This window comes from Pseudogymnoascus verrucosus, assembly GCF_001662655.1.
Source record: "Pseudogymnoascus verrucosus strain UAMH 10579 unplaced genomic scaffold scaffold_34, whole genome shotgun sequence".
Lineage (NCBI taxonomy): Eukaryota > Fungi > Ascomycota > Leotiomycetes > Thelebolales > Thelebolaceae > Pseudogymnoascus > Pseudogymnoascus verrucosus.
This window is the reverse complement of record NW_017263685.1, coordinates 127,545-150,683: the sequence shown is the minus strand read 5'-3', so window position 1 is coordinate 150,683 and position 23,139 is coordinate 127,545. Positions and strand designations below refer to the sequence as shown.

The 23,139-nt window shown below is 53.4% G+C and overlaps 5 protein-coding genes across 5 annotated transcripts; 3 read left to right on the top strand and 2 right to left on the bottom strand.

The window, feature by feature from the left end:
- Window positions 1-42: 42 nt before the first annotated feature.
- Window positions 43-1,063, top strand: VE01_07477 (uncharacterized protein). The gene is made up of 2 exons (XM_018276912.2): window positions 43-528; window positions 594-1,063. Exons 1-2 carry the CDS (start codon window positions 250-252, stop codon window positions 915-917), a joined length of 603 nt encoding a protein of 200 aa, XP_018128696.1. The 5' UTR covers window positions 43-249; the 3' UTR covers window positions 918-1,063.
- Window positions 1,064-3,415, top strand: CDC73_2 (accessory factor associated with RNA polymerase II). Its single transcript, XM_018276911.2, has 3 exons — window positions 1,064-2,393; window positions 2,441-2,777; window positions 2,852-3,415. Exons 1-3 carry the CDS (start codon window positions 1,380-1,382, stop codon window positions 3,235-3,237), a joined length of 1,737 nt encoding a protein of 578 aa, XP_018128717.2. The 5' UTR covers window positions 1,064-1,379; the 3' UTR covers window positions 3,238-3,415.
- A 382-nt stretch (window positions 3,416-3,797) lies between these two features.
- On the top strand, window positions 3,798-5,641 carry CDC73_1 (accessory factor associated with RNA polymerase II). The gene is made up of 2 exons (XM_018276910.2): window positions 3,798-4,656; window positions 4,759-5,641. The coding sequence occupies exons 1-2, from the start codon at window positions 4,045-4,047 to the stop codon at window positions 5,416-5,418; spliced, it is 1,272 nt and encodes a 423-aa protein (XP_018128703.1). The 5' UTR covers window positions 3,798-4,044; the 3' UTR covers window positions 5,419-5,641.
- A 147-nt stretch (window positions 5,642-5,788) lies between these two features.
- Window positions 5,789-11,009, bottom strand: VE01_07474 (uncharacterized protein). The gene is made up of 4 exons (XM_018276909.2): window positions 9,317-11,009; window positions 8,423-9,042; window positions 7,001-8,353; window positions 5,789-6,931 (listed from the first exon to the last, which is right to left on the bottom strand). Exons 2-4 carry the CDS (start codon window positions 9,035-9,037, stop codon window positions 6,797-6,799), a joined length of 2,103 nt encoding a protein of 700 aa, XP_018128704.1. The 5' UTR covers window positions 9,038-9,042; window positions 9,317-11,009; the 3' UTR covers window positions 5,789-6,796.
- Window positions 11,010-20,154: 9,145 nt separating this feature from the next.
- VE01_10801 (uncharacterized protein) lies at window positions 20,155-23,091 on the bottom strand. The gene is made up of 9 exons (XM_059464252.1): window positions 22,926-23,091; window positions 22,443-22,550; window positions 22,241-22,385; window positions 21,498-22,006; window positions 21,397-21,443; window positions 21,040-21,350; window positions 20,777-20,980; window positions 20,583-20,724; window positions 20,155-20,524 (listed from the first exon to the last, which is right to left on the bottom strand). The coding sequence occupies exons 1-9, from the start codon at window positions 22,936-22,938 to the stop codon at window positions 20,456-20,458; spliced, it is 1,548 nt and encodes a 515-aa protein (XP_059320235.1). The 5' UTR covers window positions 22,939-23,091; the 3' UTR covers window positions 20,155-20,455.
- Between the last annotated feature and the right edge of the window lie 48 nt (window positions 23,092-23,139).

Below are 23,139 nucleotides of genomic sequence, written 5' to 3'. Positions count from 1 at the left end.
CAGATCGGCACATAATAATCCGGGCCGGGTAACTTTATTGCGACTCCGGTCACCATCGAGGGCACGATCATCCACGCCTTATCCTATCACTCCCAAATTCGAAATCCATTATTAAACATAACATACAGCGCCACGATCGCAAAACGGCACTGTAGCTCACGGGATACTTCATGCCGCACGCCCGGCTCAGAGGCTCATACAAACGTCACTACTGCTGACACTACCCACCAATACGCCAGCACAGCAACCATGGCGGACGACCAAACAATAAACCTGCCGCAACTGGTCATAATCCTCCTCCTGGGTGGCTTCGCCGTCCGATACTTTTTCTTCTCTGCCCCTCAGTCTCCAGACCAGCCATCAGCTTCAAGCAGGGGCGGCGTACGAGTGCGGGAGGCAGATGTGGACAGGGTGCAGCAGATGTTCCCGCAGGTTGGGCGGCGGACGATAATGTGGGACTTGCAGAGGAACGGAGGGAATATTGCCGCGACGACGGAGAGGATACTGAGCGGTAGAGGACTTGAGGAGGTGAGTTGACATATTTCCCTGGGCCTGCTTCAAATTGCCACCCCGCATCAGCTAACGCCGTACAGCCGCCACAGACTTTCCGACCACCGATGCCACCAGCTGCAGCAACTTCTTCTTCGCAAACCGGCGCAGGCACAAGGACGGAGGCGCCAAAGCCATCCCAACCCGACCTCATTTCGCGATACAACCTCGGCGCAAAGATCGCCGCATCCAGTAGCAGCGAAGATAAGGAAACGACAGGCGGGTCGCCCGGCAAGTCGCCCGGAGGGAAGGCCTGGAGTCAGAATAAGACCGAGAGGCAGTCGTTGATGCAGCAGAGGAGGGAGGAAATGATCTTGGCAGCGAGGAGAAAGATGGAGGCCAAGATAGCTGCGGAGAACAAGTCGTAGGGGTTGTATACCCCATAAATCGAACGGGGCGTTTTCCTCATGGGGTCTTGGCGGCCAGCGTGTAAATTATGTTGATGATTTTCGATACAAATACATTCACCATTTTCGGCGTTGACGTTCTCTTGCGGGTCTGGTTTGATTTGGGGCGATCAAGGTGGCAGCTTGGATGGCTGAGACTTCGTTGTTTGCACCGTAAGTAAATGGGGTTCTTGCCAAACATAACCTATTCTATTAAAGTTAAGAACGTGCCTTCCCGTACAGGAAGGCACGTTCTCATACAGTAATTTTTTCTTCTAGTAGGTTGGATTGGGTAGGAACGACCGTAACTGCCTTCATAACATCATATTTCTTTCATTTCTGTTGTCAGCGACGTCCTTATTCCCTAAACATATTTTCCCACTCTCTTCAAGAATTCTTAACTTTCTTTCTTGTTGAAAGCTTTAAGCTGACAATATTCTCATCATGGCGGGCCCTATTCCGAAGATATCAATTACGGACGTCGCAGGCACCGAGATCAGTCATGATGGGGATGCCGACGACGAGTATTTTGAGACACAAGAAGAAGAAGAAGGCTTGTCCCCGCAAAGTACGAGTACTTTCACGCAGGTGATAGTTTCCGAGGAAGTGACAGCTGCAGAAGGTTCTGGTCAAGTCACTGGTCAGATCACAGGCCGTGTTGCTGAGGTGGAAACTAAGGTGGAAGCTGAAGCTACGAAACCAACCAGAGATAGCAGGAGGAAGCAATCTACTTCGCGGAAAGTTAAAGTTTCACAAGCTACCGGCACTATTACTGGGAAATTGCCCAATTCCAAAGATGCGAAACAAGTTAAGGTTTCTGGCCAGGTCACTGAAGTGACCGCTACTGAAGAATTGACGGACGCCTCCGGGCCAGGCGTTGGACCATCCACGCCTCGGAATATCCGGTCAATCAAAAAGGCCATATCAGCGGTGTTTGACGGGTCGCCTTTCAGAAGCTCATTGTCAAATAATGAGGGAAAGCCTCTCTTTAAGGACTCCGGGGAGTTGAATAGCTCAAATAACTCCACGCCTAAACCAAAGCCAGTATCTCGAACTGCCGCAGATCCTCCTCGTTCTCCTATGCTCGGTTACGAATGGGTTTGGTTCCCTGAAGGGTATTGGGCAGAGCGCGAACTTATTACACGGCCCACGAAAAACTTCCGTCCTCCAAAATGGGTTCGGAAGTCCTTACAAGGGAGCGGCGCGAGCACATTTGGCAGCCCCGCACCTTCAGCACCGCGTTCATTGAATGCGTCTGAGGTTTGGGCAAGGAATCCGGCTGATATGGAAGATGAAGAGGATGGGGAAGCGGAGGGCGACGGTCCCCAGGCAAGACGGGCAATCTCTCCCCGAGGAATAATAAACTCCGATAAGGGAACTCCCACGCCAAAGGCTCTTTTGCGAAAGTTGCAGCAAATATCACTTAGTAGGAAGGCATCAACGTCAGGGAAAGGAAAGGTAAGGCAGCTCTGGATGTCCCGTCTGTATTCTACTCACTATTCCAGGGGCCAGAAGAATCAAGGCCTGAATCGCCGCCAGTTGATTTGGAACGCCAAACAACGAACACGCTCCGAGGGACATCTCGCTTCTTTTCGCAGTTTCTAGCTACGAAAAAGCAAAACGAGCGAGCGATGCACCCACTGAGCCCAAACGAGCACTCGCTAAGGTTGCCTCGAAAACGCTTTGGTTTGGCTCCCTGGCACCAAAATGATTCTGGCGACACGGTTGGGGCCGCTACCGCCACCAGTTCCATAAGAGAGCTATTGTTTGGGAAGACACCTGTTTCTACTCCTCGGTCAGATGCCCCTCCCGCTGAGCCCAGGCCCGATCAATATTTTGGAGGTGAGATTCACTCTGAGCCCTTGATGAACTCCCATCCGAAAGTCAAACATTAAATATGCTAAAATATGGGATAGTTGAAGTGCCTGGCACACGCACTGTTGATGATGAGGATCAGGATGCCCAGTATAATACACCGCGATCACCTAGCCAAGGAAGCCCTGGAAGAAGACGACAGTCGTCTGCCGTCGGTTCCCCACTTACACAAGCTGGAAGCAGCGGACCATCTCGCCTGTCCAAGCCCGACTCAGGGAGCGCCTTGGTTGGTGAGATATCAAAAACAGAAAGCGAGAAGTCGCGGGACAGAGAGAGAGAACTTGCAAACCGAGGTTTACCCAGCCCATCCGAACGAGGAAATTATGCCAATGAACTCAAAAATCACCCCGAATCTAGTCCACTCTGTCCGTTGCACGCCAGCTATACGGCGTCTGCTAAGGGATATTGTCCCTACCACCCATCGTAAAATTCCTGGATACAGGGGGTGCTGCTTGCTGTGCAAAAGCTTGTTTGAGAGCTGTGACTAGGGTGGCATGAGAGATAATAGATGGGAGAAATAGACAGTGAGGATGCTAGTGCTCAAAAGAATAGAAATGGGGGGATTGGGAAAAGATGAGATTGCAATCACGGCGATAACTTCTGGGGGAATCCCTGCGGTGTATATATATGCTATGAGGAAGTTCATGGTGGAGAACCAGTCTATCAAATAGAAATATTGATTCTGGCCGAAATATTGGTTCCTCTTTCCAAGGTCAGGGCAACGAAGACAACTCACTTTAATATCAGTTATCTTTTGCCAGTATTCTCACAGGCGGGCAAATTCACCTTGTTAACTTTGTAATAGTTAATGCCGTGGTTCATCACGCTGGCGAGGTTTAAAATATATTATTTTGCTCAGGAGCTCTGATTGAATCGATGTGATAAGTCTGGTGAGGTTAAAAATTTGGGCGATAAAATTTCGAAATTTATAAGATATATAAAGCAAGATAAGGCTATGCATGTTGACCAGTGACAACTTATCCAACTAAGCTCACCTAGAACGTCAAGAACCTTGAGGTTGAGTGCCAATATATCCAAGTGATTGATTCCCTTGCTTATAACAAGCTTTTGGCCTAAGGCACTAATCACGCGGGTTTGGCTCAGTGAGGCTACCGTGTATTATCCAACTTCACCTCCAAGCCGGCGGCGAGCTCCAAAATCACCAAGACCACAACCACAACCAACAACCACCACCATCAACACATCCAACCCCTCATCCGCGCCACACCTCAAGATGGCATCCGCGGACACCCCCCAGCACGACGCGCTCCTCCTCCTCCGCCAATCCATCGCCTCCTCCACCGCCGCCCTCCCAACCCTCACCTCCTCCCCCCCCGACACCACAACCGCAGCCGACACCCCCCTCTCCAGCGCGCAATACCTCCACTTCCCCCACGCCTCCACCTCCCTCGCCCTCACGACCCCAACTCGCTTCCTCTCTTCCTCCACTCCCGTCGACCTACGCTCCATCTACTTCGCCTGGCTCAAGCGCGAAGTCGCAATCCCCGACTACAACGCCGCGGCGCTCGCGCTCAATACTGCGCTCGCTGCTGATGGCGGAGCGGGGGGGACGGTGCAAAATCTCGCGTTCGTGGAGAGGTTGGATTTGATTACGTGGCTTGAGGGCGCGTCGGAGGAGAGCGAGTATATCCGTCCTCTTGCGGCGGACGCGGCGGCCGCAGCGGCGAGCGCGCAGGTCGCGGCTGGGAAGGCGGGGGGTGCTGCGCCTGCTGCGGCGGGGGCGGGAGCGAGGAATCGAACGGTCGATCCGAGGTTGCAGGAGATTTATAATGGGGAGCGGAGGATGGGTGATCGGAATAGCGTGTTGCGCGGTGTGAAGCCTACCGTTCGTCTCTCTTCCTTCCCCCCTTTCCAATTCCCAGTCGCCCGCCCCCCCTGATTCAAAACCGGGAGGAATAAAGCAAAAGCTAACAGAACCCCCCAACAGGATTTCTCCCACGTCCGCAAAATCGCCCAAACCTTCATCGGTCGCAAACCCGGCGCCCCCTCCTCCTCCACCACCACCCACAGCAGCGCGCGTCCCACCGCTCTCCCCCACAACCCCAAACCCGCCCGCCGCCCCGACCCAATCATCCTCGTCTCCCCCTCCGCCTCCTCCCTCCTACGTATGTCGAACATAAAATCCTTCCTCGAAAGCGGCCTCTACGTCCCCCCCTCCGACTCGCTTTCCACCAGCACATCCACAATCCTGCATCTCTCCCGCATAATCCCCTCCATCGACACAACCCGCCCAATCCGCTTCATCGTCGTCGATTCGCCCGAGCAATTCAAGCCCGAGTACTGGGCGAGGGTAGTAGCGGTGTTCACCACGGGACAGACGTGGCAGTTCAAGAACTACAAGTGGCAAGCGCCCCAGGAGTTGTTTAGGCACGCGCTGGGCGTGTATGTAGGGTGGAGGGGGGAGCCGGTGCCGGATGCGGTGAGGGGGTGGGGGAGGGGCGTGGTGGGTGTTGCGCTTGATCCGTGGAGTGGGGGGAAGGAGACGAGGTGGAGGGATAGGGAGGGGGTGGAGGCGGTGTGGAGGGGGGTGGAGGAGATTATGAGGGTTAAGGGGTGGTCGAAGGAGAGTGGGCCGGTGAATGCTTAAGGGGGGTTTGTAGGATGGAATGGCGTGCGTGTGTGTGCGGGTTTGCGAGGGGGGCAAGCAGAGGTGCATTTGGGCGGTGTTTGGCGTTTGATAGATGCCCTTTGAAGGTGGTCTACGCGGCGGAAAGAAAAAGCGGAAAAGGGCAGCGGGGGACGCATGTAAGAAGGTGGCTTTTGTAGAATTACACATTTGGCAACTTGGCGAGACGAATATTACAACCCGTAACATAACTGTGCTTCCCGCCTACAACTCCCACTCAACCCCTCTCGCCCCTGCGTGCACACTCACCCACCCATCACCACATCATCCCCTCCGATTTCTCACATGTTAATAACACATATATCACACAAACAGCTTAGAAACATCCCGACGGCATTAAGAGGCTATCATTCCTACTCTAATCCACGGCCGCACCATCCATCCAGCCAGCCATGCGTGTATGCACCGACGCCTTTCAAACACAAAAGGTCCGTCCAAAGCACCTCCTTCTCATCTCAGGGTATCCCCCCCTCCCATCCTAATCTAAAGTGAACTAAAAAAGCAACGACGCAAAATAACCAAAAAAAGCAATAATAAAAGAAGAAGAAGAAGACGAAGAAGAGGAGGAGGAGCGCCGCCAAATAAATGTCTAGAGTTGAGCGATTATTATCCTGCTGTAATGTCTTTCTGCTTCTTCTCCCTCTTCCCAACCTCCCCCTCTTCGTCTTCTCTTCTTCTCTTTCTCTCCTCTTCTCTTTCTTCCCCATCATAAAATGCCCGTATATGCATCACCCTCCCCGCGCCCCCGCGAAGCGTCGAAACAGCCCCCGAGGGGCGCGCAGCGGCGAGAAGCTAAAAACAAGAAATCAAAATAAACAAAGCAAAAAGCTATATTACGAGTACAGGGCAGTAGTATATTTGCGCGCGCGCGAAAAAAACAAAAAAGAAGCAGCAACAACAGTTGAGCGAGCAAAAACAACAACAGCAACATGTCTTGTTTTGCCCGTCCTTCCCCCCCCCTTTCCTTGACCCCCCCGTCTTTCTCTTGAAATGCCCGAATATGATGATGAAAACGCCATGAGAATGCAGAGCTGAAATTTTGATTTTGAGGAGGAAAAAGCGGTTTCATATGTGGATGTGATAGATGTAATATGTTGAAGGTTGGTGGTAGGTCGGTATGTGAGGTTTTTTGTAGTGGGTAGGTGATTGGATTGCTGCGAGGCAAACGCTTCTGGGGATGGGGGGGGTTTGGGCCGGGGCCGGTCTATTTGGTATGTAACGCTAAATGACGACATGACATGACTTTGGGAATTATGGAAATTTTCTGGCGTGGGTATATGCTGATCGTTCATGAGGGGATCCGGGGCAGCTGGGGAGCTGCCAGATAGACGGCTGAGGCTCAGCGGGATGAGCGGTTGACGGAGCCGTGGGAGCGGGGTTGGCCGGGGGCAGGGTGGGCGGGGATGGAGTCGAAGTCGTAGTTCTTGAGGGTCTGTTCGTACTTGGCGCTCTTCATGAATTTAGGCACCGAGTCCTATTGGCAGTTAGAGTTTGTGGATACACTTTAAAAAAGAGAAAGAAAGAGGATATAGCATGTACGTACGCTTGCCATAAGCTTAAACACGGACAGCTGCGCCTCCTCAAACAGCTTGATGACCTCCTTCAGACTCTCGATCATGGCATCGTCGCGGCCGACTGCCTTGGTCATGCGCGAGGCGAGCTGGCTGCGGAGAAGATGGTCGATGTTAAGCTCGCAGGGGGAGCCGGGGGCGAGGAAAGCGTTGTAGATACCATACGCGGAGGCCATGGTTTCCTTGATCGCATCGAGACTCTTATCGGGGTTCTTGGCGCGCGAGGAAGGAGACATGCCTTGCAGGGCATCTGTGCAGGACTTCAGGAACTCGTCGACGTCGAGGTAGAAGCTGAGGTTCTCCTCGCAATGGGTATCACGGAGCTGCTCGCGGAAGAGCAGGCGCAGAGCCGCATCTGTGAGGATCTTGTCCAGCTTCTGCGTGTTGGAATCGCGGGAGACGCCGACTCTACTCGAGGGGCTGTCGACGTCGCCGTTGGAGAGCCTGTGGGTACTGGACATGTTGATGACATCCTTGCCCTTCTGTGTCATCTGGTAAATCGCGATCTTGGTAGGTTGGAACTTGTGTCCCGGGAACTGGGAGGTGTACGACCTGTCCGACAGGACACACCATAATAAGTCGTGCTCCAGGAACAGCGCGGCGATCTTCATCGTCTCGTTCTTGTCCACGGTGGTACAGCAGTCGAGCAGCCAGTCCACCGCCGCCTTCCCGGTGAAGGATTGCAGCACCGTCCGCTGCGGGGAGCCGATCTTGCGCTCACCAGCCATCCTGACTCCCGCCAAGCCATCCTTGTATTCGCTCAGGGAATCCGAATCGGCCGCCGACACGCTGCTCTTGATGTTGGGTCCGTTGGCGCCAATGAAGCGGCGGAACAGGACCTCCACCGTCCCGCGATCTTGCGAGATCTCATCCGTGACGCTGTCACGTTCTAAGACGACGAGCTGCATAGTGTTCTTGGGCGAGTTGACGAGATCAACCACATGCCGTTGCTGGATACCGTTCTTGGAGCAGAAGCGGTCTAGGACGTGGATGCCCTTGGGCGTGAGCTGCCATAGCGTGCCCTTCAGGTTGAACTCTCTGATCTGCTTGCCGTCTGCAGACTCAATGAACCGGGCATCCACAAAGCGCTGGCACACGGTCCTGGCCATATCGCGGGCCATGGAGAAGGTGGTGGTGGTGGTTGTGGTGACGATCCGCGAGGGGTCCTTTGGATCTGGCATGCGATTGGACTGGGAGAATTTTAAGGATCCTAAATTGTTGATTGCCTCTTCGGACAGGAAGGAGTGCTCGCATTTGTTGAACATGCGGCGGTGGGATTCGAGGGGGAGGCTGACGATCAGTGTTGCGAAGAGGTCCTTGAAATCCTGGTAGCGATGTAAATAGTTTGCCCTGGCTGTGGAAAAGAGATAAGACTCGGGAGATTCGTCGCTTACTCTGGTGAATGGCCTGTCATCCTCTGTCATGCGCAACAAGCGCGAGGAGGTTTGGTGCATCGTGCTCTGCTCCGGTGCTCCTACCTTCCTAGGTGTCGGGGTGTTCGCGTCCGTATCCTCGTACGACTGAGAGGGCGGCTCCGTGTCCTGAAGGCCCGGACGTGGGGTAGCTATTATGGATTGTGATTCTTTCGCTTGGGGAGGAATGGATCGCGAGGAGTCGGATTTCCGCTCGGGGCTCTTCTCGCTGTCACCGGCAGTGCGGCGATTGTGGGAGTTCTTGCGGGAGACTTGTGCTCGTGTGACGGGATCGGAGAAGTTGGCAATGGCGCTGGTGGTCTTGTCTCGTGCAAGGGCAGCAAAGGTGAGAAGGTTGGTGCGACTGCTTCTCGACGAGGTGGTGGAGAGGGTGGACTGGCGCTGCTTGGAGTTGCTACGAACTCGAAGGAGGGTGTCGATGGAGGGGTTTTTCTCCGGCGAAGGTTGTGAATCGGTGAGAGAAGATGTCGCGAGGGAGTCGACAGAATCTTGAAAGAATTGTGGCTGTTCTGGAAAGTCGGATCGAGACAGGGTAGACAAATGGTGTTCGGGATGTGAAGACTTGGTTAGGGCCATCTACACTATAACGGTATTGGTTACTGCCACTTTGAAACTGATACCTCATGCACATGCCACGAGGAGTAATAACAGCGGGGACGGGTAAGGGCAAAGACGAGACGAGTAAAGGATTTTGAGGTTTGGTTGTAGGTAGTGCAAGGGGAGGGGGGGGGTAGTATGTTTGGTGGAGGGGGGGAATTGAGGGAGGGGAGTTGTGAGTGGAGGTGGAGGGGGGGGGGTAGATTTGTGAGAGTGATGGTGGTGCGGAAATCGGGGTCAGACAAGAGCCAGACGAACCGAAACAACCTCGAGGGCTTGCGCCTTCGAAGTGTCGATCACTAGATTGACCGGGACTAGTAGTAGTGTTTTGTGACTGGAACTACTGTGAAGGGAGCGAGCGAATAGTCGGCTGCGGTAATAAGAATGGTAATAAATAGCGGCAGGCGCCTTGTAATAATAAAAATGGGCGGCGTGGGTATGTAGAGGAAGTAGAGTGAGGTAGAGTGAGATGAGTAATGAGTAGTAAGGGAGTAGTAAGGCAGGCGCGGGCGGTAGTGAAGTAGTGAGGAACGGTGAATTGAGCGTATGAGCGTGAGAGCGTGAGAGAGTTATGGAGCCGGAGCCGGATTGACGCTTGGTTGACGGTGGGTTGAGTCGTGTTTGGGCAAAGGGCAAAAGGGAATAGTTTGGTGGTAATGTAATAATAAAAAAGATGACGGAGAAGGGAACCAGGTTAAGATCAAAAATGGGAAAAAGGGACCCACCTGAATAATAAAGCCCCCAGACTAGCCTCGTTATATGCCAGGTATATCCCAGCAGGTGGAATTTTGTAGAGTTTGTATTTGTACCTCTTTTTACCCCGTAAAGTGGATGTTCCGTGGATGTTCCAGTGGCTGGGATAAAGAATTTCCAATTCCACTTTTAAGAGTATGTATGTATGTATGGTAAGGGTAGGGTAGGGTATAAGAAGTATGCACGGTGAGGTGAAGCAAGCCGGGTATAGTGCAGTATACAGTATATATGTATTATACACTGGTTTTGTGTCAAAGCATGGGTCGTGGATCGAAGGTCGTAAGTAAGTCGTAGGTCGTGTGTGTGAATGCGTGTGAATTCGTGTGAATGTCGGATGTAGTTTTGTGACTGTGAATGTATATGTCTTGCCTTGATCGGTGTATGTGCCGGAGTGAGCGACCAGGTCGTCGGTGTTCTCGGCTTCAGTTTTAGGGATAAAAAGCACACAAATGCAACGTGGGAGAATCGTGGAGTCGCCGTGGGAAAATCGTGCGTGTGAGTGAAAATCGTGTGGTAGTTTTTAGGGCGAGTTGGTGTCAGTGTGACCAGTTCGTGGCGGTGATCCGCATATGAAAAGACCGAGTTAAGTGATTCTGTGTGATGTGCTGCACAAGAGTGGCCGCCAGTGAACGGGCAGTGAGCCTGATTGATTCAGTGGGGGGGGCTTGGAAAGAGCCAAGACTTCTGTGTCTCGCTCTTGTTCGGCGCAGCGTCTCTTCTTTGGGAAGGCCAGTTCAGATTCCAGTTTATGTGTGTGTGAGAGAGAGATACCCCGTATAACTTGCTTGGAACTGACACAAACGCACAAGGCAATCAGATTTGATTCCGGTTTTATTCTCTTTCGGGTTATAGCTCTTGCGCCTCTTGCCTCTTCTTCTTCTTTTCACCCTTTTTCTAATTATGGCGAAACCTCGGTAGGCTGCAAGGCGCGTTGTGGGACGAGCGCTCGTTCTGTTGATTGTCCGTGTGTGAGAGTAGTAGTAGTAAGGTAGATAGATAGTCTTGGTCCTGTCTCCCTTGCGTCTCCTTTGTGTCCGCAGCGGAGAAGAAAAAGTCAGAGCGACGAAACAGGCAATAATGCCAATAATGCCAATAAAGCCAATAGGTAGCGGTGATAATAGCGCCGGCGGGAATGAAGAGTTTTGGATATTTGTCTTGTATTGTCTTGTCCTGTATTTCGATTTGGGTTTTCGATGAGGATCGGATTATTTTGTGGATGATTTCGAATAAGCTGGGGTGGAGAAGAAGAGGAGCAAATGGCGTCGCAGGGTGGGGTTGGGGAGGGATTGGGGACAGAGAAGGGAAGGGAAGGGACTAAAGGGAAAGTGATGTACCCAGGTGCCGTACTGATGTACTGTCTGTATCTCCGTGGCGCGAGCAAGGTAGGAGAAAGGGTACTTGTGGTACTTGTGGTACTGAAATGTGGATGTAACTTTCTCTTTCCCTTGGTCTTCCCTGGGTTGGTCTCGTCTTCCCCTTCGTTCACACAACTCTTCTCCTGTCTGTAGTTTGTTTGTAGTTCGTGCCCAAATTGCACTCTGATCCGCCTTCCTCAGGAGGTTGTCCTCCGTCTATAATCGTATAATAATCGAAACAAAGCAAATTGGGGATCGTGCAAAAATAGAATTAAAGCCCCCCCCCCGGGCCCGGCAGAGATTAAATAAAACGGCGTGGCCAATCCGCCCTGTTTCAGTCTCGCTCTTTCCTTCCCGTGTGCTTCTCGCCACCACCGAGTGAGACTTTGAGGCTGGCGGGCTGGCTGGCTGGAATGGAAGCTTTGAATTGGCGTCGCGGGAGAAGGTTGTCGCGGCAAAGGTAGTGTGGGTTCTAGAGGGAGGCACGGGTGGGAGGGCAAGAGAAGAAGGGAAAGGGAAAAACGTGGCCGGGTTCAGTGCGAGCTGGTTGCTATTTCTACTATCTATGTCCGCCTCTCTGCTGGTCTCCCTCTATCCCGTCGTCCTTTTCTTTCCTTTCTTCCTTCCTCCTCTATCCCCCCCTACCCAGAGCAGAGCAAATAGACAGAGCCGACGGACGAGGCATTTCTCTTTGGCTGATGATCCCGCCGGAGTTGAGTGGGTATGTATATATGCAGAGTTGTATAGAGTTCTGCACTGCCCACGATATGAAGAAGAACGTGTTTGCCTGCATACATACATATATTGTGAATACTCACTATAGAGGTGACTGAGCAGCATTGCGATTTCCACGGGATGATGCAGTTCGCAAGTACAGATACCTCAATCCCCCAACCCGCACCACTACCACCACCACCCCCCCATACCACGCAGACATCTGCAAGTCAACAAGCCAGCAGACAGGCACCGCCATGTGGTATAGAGAGGCTCTCGCGGGTGCAGATATGACCCATTACATATGCCCAGAACGACCAGGAGCCAGGTACGGGCATCGTGGCTGCCACAGTACCGTACACCGTACAGCCGTACAACAATTCGTCAAAGAAACCACCCAACCAACCAACCAACCTCATCACAATACGCAGCACCACAGCAAGCAAGCCACTTTACCGCCTCCATCCCACTCCATCCCATCCCACCCAACGCACCGTCGCTCTCCCTCCATCCCGTTCATCCCTTCCTTTTCCCACCCTTACCGCCCTTTCTCCCTTCTCCGCGCCACCGCGCCACCACATCCCCCTTCGCAGCGTGGCAGACAGGGATAGCCCCTCAGTACAAGTACAGGGCGGTACATACGGGACGGTACATACAGTTACGGCTTGGACCCATGTCTCGGAGCCCACACGCAGTGCGTGGCGGTCTGGGAAGAGAGACGGCGGTGGATGTGGATGTGTGCATGTATGTACTGTACATACTTTTACTTAGTTGGCGTCTCATCGGAGATGATCCCTGCATGCATCATCTGTCAGCCTGTCGTTTGAGGGGGGCTAGGCCGAGTTGGGGGGGTGGAGGCCGGGAGGGGATGGGGACGTGCAGGAGCCGGTGGGAGATGGGTGGGTGTGGTGCTTGGAGAGGAGAGGAGGGAGCGATGACGAGAGAAGAGAGAGGGAAGGAAGGGATAGAAAGGTTAGAAGGGTTAGAAGGGTTAGTAGTACCAGTTAGTGGGTGGAAGTAGGAGAACGGAAGGAGAACGGAAGGAGAACGGAAGGAGAGCGCACGGGAGGTACTTACGATACAGTACTACCAGCAGTGGTGCCACAAGTACCTCTGGTGAATGGTAGTGGACGGGAATAGTGAGATTAGCTGATTCCAGAAGCCTAAAAACCCGGACTGGCCGTGCTCTGGCTCTGTTTTGCTGACAGGAGCGCCTTCCCTTCCCTCCCCTCATCTATCTGGCGTGCTTATCTACAATAAACGTTCTTTCTCCGTTCTCCACAACCCCCAAGCGTCGAAGAGGCCACCGTCCGCCGTTCCTCACTAGAACCACGCGCCAATCTGTCTCGGAGTGGCTACCGGCGCTGTATCCCTCTTCGGAAAGCGCGTCTCCATTCTTCCCACACTTCCCACGCCCGGCATCTCATCTATCCATCGGTCTATCCACTAAATACGTACATCCATCCCCCTCCCCTCCGTCTCTCCCCTCTGCCCCCAAAAGAACAGAGACTTCACACATATACAGTATCCCCCCTTCACACCCCCTCCCTTCACATGACCACCCCTCTCCCTCTCCCTGTACCTACCCCCCCTCCCCCCACCACCTCGCGGATTCGCGCATACCCTCCACGTGTGCAGCATGTCCCCTCCTGCACACCACCACCTTCCCACAACCCACGCCGATTCGCCACCACCCTTCCTTGCGGAGATCACCACGCACCTCCCCGGTCCCACACGAGGGCCAGAAAAACCCAGCGGGGCTTGGCGAACGGGTTGTCGTCTTACCTTACCCGTTTTTGAATCGGTAAGCCGCCACGGCCGAGGATCTGGCGGATGGTTGAGGGGGGGTACGGCGGAATGGGTGCGCTGGTGCTGGTGGGAGGAGGCGCTCACCGCAAGAATGGGATGATGGATGGATGGATGGATGGATGGATGGACCCCCACTCACGATTGATGTGGTGCCCGACGGACGCGACGCTTGATAAGGGGAGGGACGGGGACGGGTGAGTTTTGGAGTGCGTGGGGAGCTCAATCTCGGTAGTTGAGATCTCAAGAACTCGATCTCGCTGCCGCCGAGGAGAGAGAGATAGGACGGAGGGAGGCCGCTCATCCGGTTTCCTGAGTCAGTTTGGCTTGAAGATTACTATCCCTATACTCACGTCGACGATATGATATGAATCTTGCTTCTCATCCTTGTCCACAGAGTGGAGCCAGTTTCAAGACAACCCATCATCCTGAGCCTCTCTCCCTCCCACCCCCATCGGCCATGTCTCAGCCAGCTCGAGAGGGAGCAAAGAAAGAAAGTTTCCTCGACAATCCGGTAGATGCAAGAACTGCCGGACACGTGTATCCACTGCAGCAGCAAGCCAACCTCACCTTTTTCTCGCACAGGGATTCAGGTATGTACCGTAACCCAACAAAAAGATCGACAACCAAACCCACCTCAGCCAACACAGCTTGCCTGGGATCGTGGTTGCTCCGCTGTCTGTCTGTCGCTCATCATCTTGCTTCACATCACCACTTCCTGAGACGGCCGCGCCAAGGCTATGACTTCACCGTTTGACGCTATGTATGTGCAGCATCGAGGAGCCGGCAGTCCGCCGACACGACGGTCTACGGGAATAGCAAGTGGGGGAGGTGGTGCCTGTGCCGGAGATGTCTCAGAGGCGATGAACGGATCAACCGTTGACCCTTCCTTCGCTCTCAAACGGCGCGTGGGCGACACCAGGTGTACAGAAAGTCTCCTAAATGCCCGCTGGTCACAGCGTCCACGCTGTTTTGATCGGGGAGATCTGGGTGATCTGCCGGCAATACGACGGGAGTGAGGTGTTGTCTTCGTTTTAGGGATTTTAGGGCTAAGTTGTAAGGGCTATGTGCGTGCCGGCGTGAAGGACCCTGAGATGCAGCAGCTTGTGTTGGTGCCGGCGTGCGTGCGTGAGCTCCACGAAGCTGCTGCTTGCTGGTGCTGCTGCTGCTGGCTGGCTGCACAGCTGTCTTGGTTTAGTTAGTCTGCCGCCATGGCGCAGGGCATGCATCGTACGATAAGGATCCCCCCTCGTCGCGTGCCGATCTTGACAGCTAGTGGGCACCTCCTCTTCCTCACCGCTCCCAAGCTACTCTCATCCTCACATCACAGGGAAGGAAAAGAAGAAAAATTCTTCAGCCTAGGTGCTGGTCCGCCGTTTGTCTGCCGAAGGGAGGTGGAAAGAACTAACTTACTTAAGTGTCTGTGCCTACGATGGAGCATCAGGCTCCGTATTGTACTGTACTGTACTCTCCACGAAGCTACTGTAGCTAGATCACTGAGCTCGGAGTGGGTGGAGTGGGCCAATAAACGGCTCAGTGATGGGGATGACAGACGCCCAAGACACAGCACTGCACACCACACTACACCCACCTTACACCCCTTGCTGTTGATACTAGCTGGGATACCACGCTACGATGACACGTCAAGCTGCAATAGCACTCCCTCGGTATGAACAGGTGGACGGTGTGCCGCCATCCAGACCGCGAATCGCCAAGGTCCCCTCCACGCCACGAGGTGAGGATGTATACTAACTAACTAACTACAGTACAGTACTGCTGTGACTGCACCGGCATGAATTGGTGGGAAAGCGGCACAGCAGGCAGAGCTAGCTAGCTTCTGTATAGCTTTTTCTTCTCTTTCCCGTGCTGCATGATTGTTCAGCAGTTCGTGGAGGAGGGGTAGTGAGTGAGTTACGTGGAACTACATAAACCCCCCCTAGGCACGGCAGGCAGACGGTTCGTTGATGCACGGAGGAGCTTGTTGGCCACGTGGGTACCCTTTTCGTAATCTGTATCGAATGGCACACCTGCAGCAACTCCTCCTGCGTGTACTATCGGACACAATGCAATGCACTCACCCATCCCATCCATCCAGGCGTCCAAAAGCCCGTTCTCTATTCCACCTGTAAAACCCGCGCCAGGGGTTCGGCGATTTATCAGCTAGAAGCAGGAGTGAGCAGGAATTTGATACTCGTAGTTACTGCCGTCGTACCATACATACATTAGCATCATCATTACCGATTCCTCACTCATCATCACTCAATCAATTCCCACTAATATCGTACCTTTACCCCTCCCTAACCAACCACCGCCGACCGGCATGCATGCATCCCATCCCTCGCCTGACCACACATCCCCCTCCCCATCCATGTCTTCCACGTTTTCCCACCACCAGGGGTCCCTTCTCCACCCTACACACCCCTCCCCTGCCCAATCCTAGAACCACTTACTTACTTAACTACTGTAATTAAGAGAAGAGCAGAAGAGGGCCGCGCACGCACCACCCAAAAGTACAGTTACAACCCAACCCAATCCACCACCCCCCCCCCCCCAGGGGTCCTGCAGCCTGCCTGCCTGGCCTGGCGCTCCTTCGAAAACCCCCCTCTCTTCTGCCTGTGCCCGTGTTGTGCCGTCCAATAACGCGGCTTGGGCGTGCAGGAGGGCGCGAACCATTGTTTGTGGTGCATTGTGGGCGCTGGGCTTGCGCTTTTTGGCGCGAGCGGCGGCACACACATACATACACAATACCACTACACAGGAGTGGTAAGCAAGCAAGCAGGCTGGACTGGGCGCGGTGTGAATGTGAATGTGGTATGGTATGGTATGGTATGGTATGGTATGGTATGGTATGGTGTAAAGGAGGGGCAAGAGGGGGGGGACGTTATCGTCATCGCGCAGGGTCCTGGAGCTGGGCAAGGGCAGGGACGGGGCGTGTGGGGATTGACCACGCGGTGTACCGGCTCGGCTTTGAAGGGGGTTTTAGGGAAGGAGATGTTCAGAAGGTAGATAGGTGGGTTTTTTCGCAAGGTGTGCTGGTTCGGGAAGCGGTGGGTGGGGGATAATACTATGGCTATGGAAAAAAGGGAGTGGAAAGGAAGGAGGGCTTGCTACTGTGGAACTGCTGGAGGTGTGGAAAGAGGGAGGGGTTGATACGATACTGTATAGTATGGTATGGGTATGTAGAGGATGTGTAATAAGAACTGTACTCTATTATATGCAGATATAATGGGTGTTATGCAAGGTGTATATATACGATATATGCGAACTGCACAAAGCCATGCAGCATGTGTTCGTTCATACGATCAGGATATATTACCACCACCACAGCAGCCAGCCATCTCGCGTGCATGTCGTGGCTTGCTTGCGGCGCTGATGTGGTGATGTGCATGAGGGTGGCTGGCTGGCTGGGCTCTGGGCTGGGCTGGCTACGTGCCTCGACCGACTGACTGAGTGATAATAAATTGCTGACTGAGGATTGCGAAACCTCCACCGTCGATGCCGACTACCATTAGAAAATGATGAGATTTTATCTGCCTAGGTAGCACTATAAGTACGCTGCTTAACTCAACGCACGCACAGAACCGATCTTTCCGTAATAGGCAATTTTAGCCCTATTTGAACAGATCGTACTACTCTATACTAACTATACTGCTATAACGAACTAGAGATATAGCAGTACTAACTACGGAGTATGTTTCTTCTTTCTTCAAAATTCCTTCTATAAACCCGCTCATTTTATCCCCATGTCCCACCCCGGTCCAGGGAAAAAGCACGACTCAACTTTCCCTCCACTCCTCATACCTGTATTCCATGCATGACCAAACCCTTACCCTTACCACTCCTCCCCCCACCTCAAAAAAACGTGTCAGCGTGTCATCCCCCGCCTGCACCCCAAACCTGAAACACACCAAGGGTTATAATAGCAACCTGCTACTGCAGCAGTAAGTGACTTGCACACACACCCCACCCTCAATCAACCCCCTACAAAGAACGGAAGAACCCCTACCCCCTGCCCCCCGTCCTCTCCTTAAATCCGACACACACCACGTGCGCCCCCGGTGGGTCCGACGAAAAATAACAGGGGAGGGAGGAGGGGACTGCTAAAATTACATTCCTTCTAGAAGATGAGACGGTGCTTCTAGCGCCGTTCGCGTATCCCCGAATGGATCCCGGACCCTGTGGAAACACCGAGGTAAGATGGGCTGTGGTGGGAGGGAGGGTTACTTCGATATTACATTACCTGTGTCGTCTTATTTCCGCAGTACAGTAAATACGATACGTGCGTGAGGGTTTTGGTGAATGTTTGTATCTACAACCAGAAGCAAGGTACCATATTGTACTGTTACTATACCCTCAGTACCACGGTCGTCGCCGCCGCCGCCGGACTCAAAACGCGATCTCCAAAGTGAGTGAGTGGACAGGGATGCTCGCCCGATCGATGACGACGATGATCCTAATTCTCACAAGATTACCTCCAATCCCCCATCCCGCACCTGACTGGCCACCTTATTTGTTTGCTTTCGGCCGAGTGTTGTTTTTTCTCTCCTTAATCCTGCCTTTCCCCCCGACCCCCTTATCCCCTATCATGTATGTATGTTACGATCTCGGTCCTATTCAACGCCTCACCCTCACCCTTCTGTAACGTTCCCGTCAACGGACGGAGGTGACCGAATAAATAAACCGCGTCGACTGATAAGTTACCTCACTCACTCGTATCTTCACAGCGACACGTCACTTATCACCTCCCTCCCCTCCCCCCCGGCGGCCATCAAACTCCCTCCACCCCCTGCAAACAACCAAGCCCATCAGCGCAGGCAACCACCCCCATCCCTATCCCCCTTTCCCCTGCATCCGTAATCAGCACACATCACAGCCTTGCACACCACCCACCACACCACCCGCCCTTGCCGTTCGAATATTCTGGAAGCCCAACTACCCTGACAGCCCTAAAACGTGGCAGTGTCGCATCGGGGGGGAAGGGATGGGGCTCATCTCCGCTTCGTATCCGGATGGGGATGGGGGCCGGATGGGGAGGCAGGGGGGAGGCTGCTTCGGATGGAGGGGAGGGGGGGGGTGTTGAAAAGGGGATGAGGAGGGAGGAGAGGGGGGAGCGGATGAGGGACACGTGGTTGTGGTGGTGTTAGTAGTATTGGCAAAGGCTTGGTGGTGCTGACCTCTATGTGTAGTGAGGAGGTTGCTAGTCATCAGTTTCGATGTCAATGTCGTGCTTACACCCAGTATCTCTGATCGCGTGACCAGCAACTCCTTCACCCATCGTGATACTGTAGATAGATGCCATCTAGCTAAGCCAATATAGTCATTCAAACCCACTACCAAACCCTCGGGCTCCCAATATTAGCCTATCTATAACCCCTTTCGGCCCCAACACCGAGCCGTGTTGGTTGGTCCGGAATCCAACACCCACGCCCTCGGGATCCCGAAAACCTTCCTTCCTTCCCGGCTGAGATACGGGGGCGGTGGGATCTGGTAGTACGTTGTACCGATGCCGATGGTGTGGGTGTTGGGTGAATGGATGGCGCACAGACGAGGGGGGGGAGGAAGGTTTGGTATGAGTAGATATATATACGCGGCGTATGGACAGGATGTACAATATGAGCGTGCTATGCTAATCTACACCTCTCTTCTCGCCCAACACCAGCTCGGCGCCGGGGATCTGAATATACTCGTCGAGACCCCCTAAATACCCCCCTTCTCCCTCCCTTCCTTCCCCTATTCCCCAGTTACCGACGGGCGGCAACCGCGCCTGTCCCCTCTGCACTGACCGCCTCCACCCCCCGAATCTAAGACATCCGATCCGAACTCGTCAGCCGTAGAGTAGTAGTAGCATCTCAGACATCCGGGCTCGCGTAGAAGTAGTTACTCCTTGGCGCTCCGATCCCCGTTGTCCATCTTTTCTAGAACGGGGGGTATATCTCCGGGACTCCCTCGGATCATTCGGGGCAGCCCTATGGAAATGGAAGTGTTCGCGAGACTGAAAGAGGGTGCTTGTACTTTTTACCTCGCGGGGGAAGTGTGCCAGTGCCCAGCGCTCGTTGCAGGAGTAGACGACCTTGGCGGCGTGTGCCAGTTCGGAGTTGGACTCAGCACCTATGGTGGGCTCATCGAACATCGGCCACTCGCCACCGCCGCCTCCAGCTGCAGTTAGGACACAAACCTCACAAAAGACACCACACAACCATCACAATCACACCACGGCCCCCAAAAAAGAGAAAGTCCAAGAACCAACTCCATTATCAGATTCCTAACCCCCACCCCCAAACCAACCCCCACAAACAACAAAAAACAACAAACAAACACACTCCCAACCCCGCCAAGTATGCAAGCCACACAGTAGCCACGCCCCCACCACTCCCATCCAACCCCCAGCCGTGCAGAGCACCCAAAACAAAGAAAGCATATAAACACCCCCATCCTCCCTTCCCCCTTTAACCCCCCACCCACCACCTTCCGCCGGTGGTGACGAAACTGTGCGCCTGAGAAATGGATTGTTGGAGACGGAAAAAAACGAGATTGGAAAATGGAAACGCCGGAATTGTGACTAGATCGCCGTGGTGACCCGGTGTGATGGGAGATGGTACAGAACGGGTTTGTATGTGTGTGTGTATGGACCGGAGCGAAGGGAGAGGGTTTATGGACGGACGGAGGTCGGAATACAAGGTTTTTTGTGCGCGAGGGGTCACCAGAGGCGGCGGCCGGGGAATAAGCTATGTTGGGCCCTATCTAAACGTCCAGTTCCGTGGTTGTGGGACTATGATATCGGGCCTGCTGGGCCGTTGGGGACAACCTCCAGATCGATGTAGCTTAACAGCATCTCGCGCTAGGAGACGTTAGTGACGGCCACTGTGAAAGGTGGTGGGGATGGGGATTGAACTTACGCGCTCGCGTGACCAGAGTTTCGGGTCGAAGAAGACGTAGTAGCCGCGCTCTGTGCCGTTTCCGAGGAGTTGCGGCTGCATCATGTCGTCCTTCGTCAGCCACATTGAGAGCTTCTTGTGATAACGCCAGTTGCGGTTGGTACTGCAGAATATGTTAGTACGTGAGAACACGATCCGAGAGTGATGCTACTTACAGCTCCTGCGCTGCAATCATTTGTTGGATATCTTGAGGGTTGTTATAGAACATGAACATTAACGTCTCATCGCTGAAGTTGGACAGCTTGTTCTCGATGGGCTGGACGTTGTGGACCTGATAGCAATCTGGAATAGTGTGCTGTGGAATATCCGGCCTTGCTGGAACGTCATCCCATGGTGACCAGATGGTCTCTGACAAACGCCTGCAGGATAGTTAGTAATCAGCGATCTCCGAAATCCGAGAGAAAAGGGGAAGACTCACTCAGTGGTGTTCAGGTCGAATCCCAAAGCGGCAATATCAACACCAGTTATGAGTGCAGCCTGGTCTGGATATGGGCCTTTGAGCATCTCAATCAGCCCCTTAAGGCCATATCGGTCTCTGTCACTCATCCCTGGAAGCGGATCTTGGCTAATAGGGCCAGCTTCATCCGTGGGGTCGGCTTCAAACCCATTTGGTTGAGACTGAGGTGGTATAGGTTGATTATAAGGTACACTTTTGGCGTCTGCAGTTGCTGGCTGGCCGTGTGGACTTAAACTGTCCGCGGCTTCTGATAGTGGCGGTCTGCTGAATCCCTGGTCACAGTTAGAGACTACCTCCATAAACAAGTGAATGACATACTATCTCCTTCTCAAGGCTTGATGGTGGATTTTGAGACGCTGGAGGACCTAGATGAATTGTAAGTTTTGCCCAATAAAGGCCCGGGGTTTATGTCAAATTACCTGGAACGTTTACTGAGTTATCGCGCGGGTTTGTCGGCGCAGCTCTGTTGCCCGTATTGACTGCATTAAGCAGGCCGTTGCTCCTAGAAGCCTGGGCGCCACTGGCCCCAGCAGGAAACCCGAGGGTGCTTGAAGGAGCGCCGAAACCAGGGCTTTGTAACGAGCCCAGATTACGGTCTTGGCCAATCTCTCCGTTTGCATTCCGATTTAACGGGGGGAACTCTTCCGCAGCACTTTCTTGAGGTTGAGATGACTGTCCCACGGCATTTTGTCCACCGAATCGGAAGCCACTTTGAGAACTTGGGAGCTGGGATGACGAGGAGAAAAGATCATCTTGCTGTTGCTGGGTCTGCTGTTGTGCTTGGCTTTGTTGTTGCGCAGGTAGAATGCCGTGTTGCGGCCGATGGGTCGCAGCCTGCCCTAATTGACGTGCCCCTGGCATTGCCCATGTGGACTGAGCAGAACTGGAGGCTTGGTGTGAAGGGTTATTTGACAGTGATGGGAATTCACTATCAATATTATATTAGCTCCAACTCCGCATGAAACCCTGCCCCTGACAGTACGTGATTCTGATGCTGGATATTGATTTCACAAGCTTCTGGAGACAGATGCGGAATCGGCAACGGGTTACAACCAGAGCGGTAAAACCACCTCGTGGCTGTCGCGATGCAACGACGAAGCATATATGAATCAACAGTGAATGGGGAAAGAAACTCAGGGCTAGGAAATATGACAGCACTTACGACATATCTAGAGGGGCTGCTGGTTGAGAGCTCCCAATCGATTGGGCAAAACTTGTCATCGGAGCAGTGGTCTGTCGCTGGCTAGGAAGCCCAGCGGTGCCCATAGGGACACCGCCAAATGCCCAAGTGGCCCCGTTGCTGGGTGCTATAGGGTCTCAATCAATATCTGTCCACATCCAGGCTGGGTATGTTGTATCCGCACTCATCTTGCCATTGACCATCCTCGCCGGGGCATTCCTCGACGGCCCTATTGATTGTTGTTGACTCGAAAAGCCGTTCGGTAGACCACGGAGCGACTGTGGCGCTGCTCCTGTTTAACAGTAGTTAGCATGGGTAAACGCCACTGGTATTCCAAGCTCATCGCAAGAGGCTGCCAATGCCTGACACATCGAATAGGGTTGCCAATGCCTGACACGGTAAACATGGTTGCCAATGCCCGGTATAACAAATAGCAGGAGGCTGTATCCCCAGCACGCGACAGTGCCCTGGTAACCGCCTCCCTGTATCGACATGATAGCGCGGGGCGTGTTGAAGAGAGGCTACCAGTGCCTGGCATAAAAGTATCAAGAGATAGTATCCATGAGCGCCACGCGATAGTACTCTGGTAACTGGAGCTATGCAAATAGACGTGGAAGCGCGGGGCAGGCTGGGGAGGCGTAGCAATCGAGAATCGAGAGGCACGAACCTGGTCTGTTCATAGTTGCTAGCACTTGGATGTTGTCGGGACAAGGGGGAGGTTCGTGAAATATCTATAGTTTCGATTGATATGTGGAGGTTCGGCTGTTCAAGAGGTTGCGGTTTGGAGGTATTATGTGTGCAGTTCAAACAATGTTAACGTGGACATGCATGCTATGCGATGCTATCGTCAGGTTCAAAGGGACGGTTGACCGCCTTGCTGT